General features: G+C 37.7%; 1 protein-coding gene across 11 annotated transcripts in view; it reads right to left on the bottom strand.

Annotated features, from left to right (window-relative positions):
* Positions 1–1,716: 1,716 nt before the first annotated feature.
* Positions 1,717–7,877, bottom strand: part of LOC125760986 (regulating synaptic membrane exocytosis protein 2) — a 54,109-nt gene continuing 47,948 nt past the window's right edge. For all 11 annotated transcript variants that reach the window (XM_049421663.1, XM_049421669.1, XM_049421668.1 and 8 more), the window contains one exon: positions 1,717–7,627. Coding sequence is in view for 1 of the 11 variants with exons in the window: in XM_049421669.1 (XP_049277626.1) it covers positions 7,625–7,627 (3 nt within the window). In the remaining 10 variants the exon portion in view is untranslated. The remainder of the gene's footprint in view (positions 7,628–7,877) is intronic.

The raw sequence follows: 7,877 nt of genomic DNA, 5'->3' as shown, positions 1-7,877 counted from the left end.
CTCACTTGCTTGGTCGAACTCGCGTTGGTTTTTGGTGGTAAATGTGGGTTTGGTGGCAATAGGATTTTGCAGGCCCGTTCTATTATTTCAGCCGTTTTGCGTGCCGTGATGCAAAATTGTGAAGTATTGACTGATAAAATGGTTGCGATTAGTTGCGCGCCGGCGCGCCACGCAACTCAAACATTCGCTTTTCCGTTTGCTGTCAGCCAACTGACATTAGCTGACGTTTTGTATATGGCTGCAATGGCTGCGTACGTTTCGAGGTGTTTGAAAACAGGCTGCGTACCTTCGGTGGTTTCGGTGGTTCACGTGTGCAAAGGGGTTATTTAACAATTACGTAACGTAAAAGTTGTGAATTTTTAAACCCTGAAACTGAGGCCGCTTGCTATTTCAAAGGATGAAACTGGGAGCTTTCTCGTAGGAAACGGTCATTAAAAGCATCATTAGAGCATCGTTCTGATAAGTAATATTACCATTCGCCAGCTTACACGACTCGCAAAGTGAATGCTTTTTACAGACGAGACAAGCATAAAATAGGTATACGCATAAGAAGCTTGGGTAAAACACAGGAGAAACCCATGTAAAAAAGAGAAAACTTTAAATGTATGTGTAAATAGTGCTGGGAGCTCCGGCGTGGATTCAAGAATACACTTCGACTCCAACGTATTAAAACCGGAGTATACTCCGAATTAATTACTTCGGATTAATCCTGATTTCGTGATATTCCTGAAGGACCTCGGAATCTCGGAACAATCTGAAGAATCCGGAATAAGAACTCCGAATTACTCCGGAGTTGGTACTGGCATACTCCGGAGTTAAGTCCGGTGCTGCATTCAATGTTAACTTCGGAGTAATCGCCCACCAACTCCCCCCCATTTGTCGTTAATAACGCCAGAGCTACTCCGGAGTATACTCCAGAATATCTCGGACTCGGATTACTCCAACTCTGGGAAAATTTAAGATTTACCCATCACTAATATGTAAGCCGACACCTCAAGCTCAAATTATTTCACTCCGGATCTCGCGCTGATTCATTACATTGATGCAAGTTTGATAGAAATTTTTAAAAAGATTTTAATATTGCAAACAATTCTTGTGTAAGACAGGTTTTTACACGAAATGTGCAAAAAATCGTTTCACTTCGTGTTATAACTTATAAATACATCAAACATTGGAAAACATTGCAATTCATATCAAAACATATAAAAAACAAATATTAGAACATGGCTTTCGATTTCTCAATATAAATAGTAAACAGAAGCACTTATATTTTTCATTTTCAATCTCACAGTTTTATTGTCGTTTCTCGACATTTTCTTAGCCGAGAGGGGATACAGTTTTTTTTCCTTTCTTTAATATCTATATATATGTATATATATAGATTTTATATATATATATAGTTTTTTGTTCGGTATATTTATATATGGTTTTAATAATAATAGAAATTTTTTGTATTTTACAATATTCTTTTGAATTATGTTCATGGTTTGCGATCATACCTATCGCTCGTTAAATCGCATTCCGCTCCTACACCTGAGCAGCATTATCTGTGTGTTTTACGCCCTATGACCTGCCCTGGCTGTATCCCGATCCTGCATTGCGTTCCTTTGCAAATCTGCTTTTTTCTGTTCTACTTGTTGCCATGTACGAGTTCAATGTATACGCGTTCGTAGTGTGCATGTTACTGTATACGGTTGACACTGTAAGTATATTGCATTTTAGCTATAAGTTTGTTTTTTTTTTCTTGTGTTTTGTATATTGTGTTATCCTGTTTCCTTTTTGTGTTTCTTTGTTTGGTTGTTTCAATTGCTTCTTCCATTCCGCGTTCCACTTGATTCGTTTCATTCGCTTGCTATTACATGCTGTCGTTTTCTTTTCTTACACTTTCCTTTTCCCTTTCTAATTAAGAGCTTTAGTTGTGGGCCCAGCAGTGGATTGTTCGCTTCTAATGAAATGTGGGGGGTTTTCGTGTTGTATGAACGCTGCTTTGTGCAGGATAGAGTCAACCACTGTTACTTTCTTCTGGTGTGTTTCTACCCAGCCAAACTGAACCCATATATGATATAGCGCTGCGGCCGCTTTTTTCCCCTAGCCCAGTGTTTGGTTTGTTTTTCATTCCGTTTGGCGCATTGGTTAGATTGATGTACCTTCATGTTTGAAGTTTAATATATAATGTTGTCGATTTTCCGATTAACTTCTAGTGTGAGACAAACAAAATGCATGATCTAGCCCTTTAGCCACGTACTTTGCCCGTGTTTCGTTTCAGCATTTACTTACAGCATTGTTCCAGTAGCGATTGTGTTTTCGTGTCCGTGTGGTATGTATGTATTGTGTTTGGTGTATGTGTGTATGTATGCGTGTTTAATACTTAGTTTGATATAAAATAATTTTTAAAATTTACTTTTTTTTACTTGCATCTCTAACCACCCCATCTCGACAGTCGTTCATCATTTGGTTCTTAGCTACGAGTACTAGTTGATCTCATGTTTTCCTTTTGCCTAGCTTTGTACAAAAACGTTCACCATTTTCCTCGGCGATCGGGAATCGGCAAAACGTTGCGGTTGTGTTCTGCCCTCCATTGGTTGTGGTTGGATTGTTGCTTCATTGAATGATTTACTTTTGTTGCTTGTTTTGTTCTTTTGGTTTTTTTTGTTCAATTGTTTTGTAAATTTTCTTACGTCACTCTTTGCTTTTAACATCGCTTCTGTTTATCTACTAACATTACTATGCCCGTATTTCCCAACATACACACGCGCGCGTACACATTATCTCACTTGCAAAAAATTTCTGGCTGCCGCACCATAGTTAATATGTTTGTTTGTTTTGCTTTTGGTTTTGCTCCTTTTGTTTTGATGTTGCTAACAGTGCTTGCTGCGTATCCACCCGTACAGCAAATTAATCGATATATTTGGTAACATTTTCACATTCCTTTACATCGTTTCTACGTGCGGACCTCCCCCAAAACACGCGTTCGATCAGGTTGTCCTCGTTTATGGAACCCCCCGGGGGGGACGCACGTGTAAAACAGCATATTCCAAACAGCAAACATATTCAACATCGAAAAGAATAAGCTGCAACGAAGCGATCCATAAGAGTATGCTCCAAAACTGAGACAAACGGGGTTTAGTTTTTTTTCTCATCTTACTTCTTCACAAATTAGGCATTCAGCTGTAAATATTTGAATAGTAAGCGAGCAAAACGATACGCTCCGTTTTTTGAGGGCGTTTTTTTGCAATGCATTAACACAACACTACAATTCCTAAACTATTGGGTTTTTGTTAATTTTGTATTTAATAATAGGCCTCAATTGCTGTTTTCGAATTAAGTTTTTTTTCTTCTGATTTTTTTCTCCTTTTTTTACCTTTTTGCTTCCGCTGTATTTGCGTTGATTTTCCTTATACTGTGAAGCACTTAAAGCAACAATTATAATCCTATATTTGTCAGTAACTTTTCATTATCGTTCATGTTGTTTTTTTTTGTTTTTATTTTGCATCTCCACCGTCATTACATCACGGATTACGAAGAAAAGCGCAAAGATCAACAACGTTTTAACGTGCGGACCTTAGTGTACTAAGCGTATTTCGGTTTCGGAATAAACAAAATTTAAAAAAAATGCAATCCTAATTGTTTTTTTTTCATTAAAATTAAGATGAATGAAAAGAGAAAAAATCTTCAATCATCCAATCTTTCCCGCTCATGTATCGACGGAAAGGTTCCAATAGTTTTGATACGGGAGTGCGAGCGATTTTTTTTTGCGATTCAAAATCATCGTTCCGTCGATAAACCGAAGATTATCGTCCAAATTGGGTGAGAGCTGGGAAACAATCGGTTGGTCCTGATTTTGCTTTCGCGAACACTTCCAGTCCAGTGTTCCAAGGCAGCGGCGAACACGTGGCGAAGGTTTTTCGTTTTTGCTTGCTTTGCGTTATAATTTCCTTATCTGGTTTTCGTGTTTTTGTTTTTCTTCTGTGTGTGGCATTAATGAATCCATTTCCACTGGACGGATCAAACATGTCTGTTGTTAATCGTGCAGCAAGCTCGAAGAAGCGCGAGCTAATCTGCTCCGGAAAAATGGTGCGCTTTTTTTCCATAAATCGCTATTGCATCAAACGTTCCAGCTTCGGTTGATACTTGGCTGGTAAATTAAACCACTTTAAATATGGCGCAACACTGGAGATAGTTGTTTTGTTTCGTTGTCTGAGGCACCGCTCGAGGAGAAAGGAATAATGCTACATATTGAATTATAATAATATTTTCCTTTGGAAAGCCATTAGATGCAGTTAGCAGCGAAATAGTGCTTAGCGAAATCGACCAGTAAGAAACATTCGTGCTAGACTTGTTAGCAGTTAAAAGAAACGGAAATAGAAGCGAGCAAATTCAAACACACCAAACAATACGTTGGCATTATAGTCCACTGACAACGAGCTTCCTTTTGCTAATGTTGGGTATAACGCCTTGTCCATTTATCCCGTTTTCGCTTACAGTTCCCGCTTGCTGAGAAGTTAGTTTTGATTGGCTATATGATAATGAATCGTTTCTCAAAGTTCCCTGTAGAAACCTGATCTTATTTACACGTTTGTTTACTTTCCTATCTTTCCCAACTCCACTCACTCGATTAAGCATTTCATTTGTCAGTTTGTCTGCCACTTTCGCTAAGCGTGCACGCTTATTCGATAGTTGTTGCTTTGTTCTTTGTTATTATTTTACTTTTTTTTTGTAATTTGTAAGACAGCTGATGCTCGTTGCATTTTGTTCCTAATAATTTAATATTTCTGAGGATTTGTTTTTTATCTTCTTGTTTTCTTTAGGGGAAGAAATAAGCTTAGAGAAGTCGTGAAAGAGACAAAGAAAAATCGTACTTAATGGGTAGCTCCAGTGCGTTGTGAACATTTCTGCTGATAAGTTTTATTACGCAAAAAGGGATGGGGCAATATTGTGTCCCATCCTCTCCATCTGGTTCACCATACCATTCCATTCTATGTACATGTAAACCCATCGAATGGCCCATGGTAATGTGGCTTGTCTATGCACATGAGTTAAAAGACCAACAATAGGAAGTAGAAAAAAACATGCCAAAAACCAAATATGCAAATATGCTTTCTAATATTGGTGTCTGTGTGTGTGTACAAGGAAACTTCCACATACAGTGTTGTCACGGAGAAAGGTAGCATATAGTAGCTTTAAACGAATTGCATCTTTGATTTTTTTTATTTCAAACAAACAATCAACTTTGTTCCATTTTCTTCATACGATTGTGGTGCATTAACTCATGCACAAAGAGCGTTTGCACTTGCATCACCAAGTGGCAATCGTTCCCATGGGTTTTCCTTCCACAATCATTCCCACAAGAGACAACTCAGAGCAAAAGCATAACATACATACATATTCTCACGCACATATACATCGGTTTACGCCCTCCGAAAAGTGACAATTGCCATTTCCAGTTCTCACTCCGATGCACGTTCTCACACGTTTTGCGTTAATATGTTAATTCAGGATCTCGAACGGTATCCTTATTTCATGCTTTCCTAGCTAATCCTAACGTTTCTCATACTCAGCAAAACGAAGTGCTGCATCCTATAATGGTTTTGTTTATTTGTTTGTTTGTTTTTTTCTTTTTGTTACGGTACCTATTCCTTGTTTGGGTTTTTTGTTATGTTTTGTTGTTGTTGATTTTTTTTTGTTCTTTTTTATAACTTTCATTTTGTGTTCATATTTGCTAAGAATTTTCTTACTGACAAAGATATGGTTTTTGGCTCGTTTCTCATTCCACTTTTTTTTTGTTTACCCCATTCGTTTCATGTATACATACTCTCTTCGCTTCTGCTTTGCCACTGGTCTGCCTTGCTTTGCTGCTTTGCTTTAGTTTTTAGTATATAGTAAACGCGCTTTAGCATTCTTTAACTACGTCCCTTTTTTTCTCGTTTAGCTGGTGTGATGATATATGCATTTGTTTTGTTTGTTTTAATTTATGATTTGATCCTATTCCTTCCCACTGGGTTTCCTTCATTCCTTTCCTGTCGCACAACCCACGCTAAAGCCACTGGAGCAAGAGAAGCTCAAACGCTTTTACACACACTGCACAGTCGCCAAATAGCCACTGTACGATCGGATTCGGTTCTCTTATTCAGTTGTGTAAATGCGCGATTTTTTTGTTTTGTTTTGTTATTTGCTTAGTAGCTGATTTAGAAAGCATGATTTTATTGAAACAGCGTCTATTCGAGTGCTAAGGCAAACAATATGTTGATTTTAGTTGGTTTTTTGTTTTGTTTTGTTTTTTTTTTCTTTATTATTTGTTGCTTCGTTCATATGTTAGGTAGGTGTGAAAAGAGATACGAGTGTAGGATAGTGTGTATGTGTAGTTCGTTTCACAGATGTATTCGCTCGATCGCTTGACCTGTCTCTGGTAGCTCAAATATGATAAAGTATCATCTGCTCAGGACCGATACCATCTTTAATCATTCGCACATTTGTACTTCTGTCGTTCCTTGTGAGTGTTATCGTACTTACTGTCGGACCTACGAGCATTGCAAATGTTGCTTTTAAGCAACAGAAAAAAAATCAACCAATCGAACCCTTTCCTGTCGGCCATTCAAAGGTTTGTGATATTTAATGCTCTCATTTGTTTAATATCATCTCACACAGGTCCGCATCTCATTCATTTCACCATCCTTTGCATTCTTGCTGCCTTGCTTTTAACTGTATCCAGCGGTACTATCGTTCTTGTAACGTTTTGACTGAAGCATATACTTATGGTAATTAGAGTTACGAGTTTTTTTGTTTGTTTTGTTTAATTTTTATATCTTTATCTGCACCATCTCACATGTGTGTTTGTTTTTTCTCTTCTTCGTTTTTTGCTTAGTTTTGGTTTTTGGTTGCAAATATTACAATTTAATAAATTCACAGATTTGAGTTTCTTTTTTTCCACTTTTTTTCTCTCCTCTTACTCCTTTCTCCCTTCCTCCGACCCAAAACAATCGTTTGCATTCCACCCCTTCCCACAATACATTATCGCTAGATGTGAAGATGTGAACAACGTTTTGTCATTTCGCTTAATTTTTTTTCTCCATTTTTGTATAAGTTGTTTGCAAACATGATGGGGTTACTTATTCGGAGTTGACAGTTTGCTGTGTTCAATCCTAATCGCATTGTCATTTTTTTCTCAACAAATATGCTTTACAAGAGAAAATTGTTAAAGTATGTATGTGTAATGGATTGATTTAAAACAAGTAATATCTATCTCCGACTATACCCCTTCCTAAACACCGGTTGATATAGCGCTTAGCTGACTTCCACTGCACAGCAGATTGGTTCCGGTAGGACGCTGTCCACACACGCACAAACGCTCACATACACTCACACAGAGCTAGTGTGACGATTTCGCATGCCAGTAAGTGCTTTTCCAGTGCGTTCCTCTGCGTACATAAGGCCGTAACGGTTTCGATCGCGCGCGAACTAGCAGATACGTTTTGCGTTTTTTATTTTTTTGTTTTTGGTTTTGTTTTTTCACGCGAAAAGTAGCTCACTACCATCTACCACGTGATTTCCACGTTGGTGACTGTTGGAGTATGAATTTTACACCATACGTTGGCTTTATAGTTCAGGTTTGGAAATTAGTTTTGTCTTACTGGAATGAAAATGTAGAAGAAAGTGCACCATAAGAAGAAGATAAATTTGTTATAGAAAGCTACAATTTATTTTTGTATTATCGCAAATAATGTTCCTCAGTTTCTGCTTAAGAAATAACTATCTAAAGTTGGCAAAATAAATGGCTACATGATGAAACCCTGCACGGGTTCACTTACAGAAAATGAAATGAAAATAATACTAGCGTGCAAAATTGCAAGTTAAGCTACTGTGTGCTACTGAGTGGTCCT

Source organism: Anopheles funestus, chromosome 2RL, assembly GCF_943734845.2.
Source record: "Anopheles funestus chromosome 2RL, idAnoFuneDA-416_04, whole genome shotgun sequence".
Taxonomy (NCBI): domain Eukaryota; kingdom Metazoa; phylum Arthropoda; class Insecta; order Diptera; family Culicidae; genus Anopheles; species Anopheles funestus.
The sequence above is the reverse complement of the archived record's forward strand: the minus strand, read 5'-3'. Positions and strand labels throughout refer to the sequence as shown.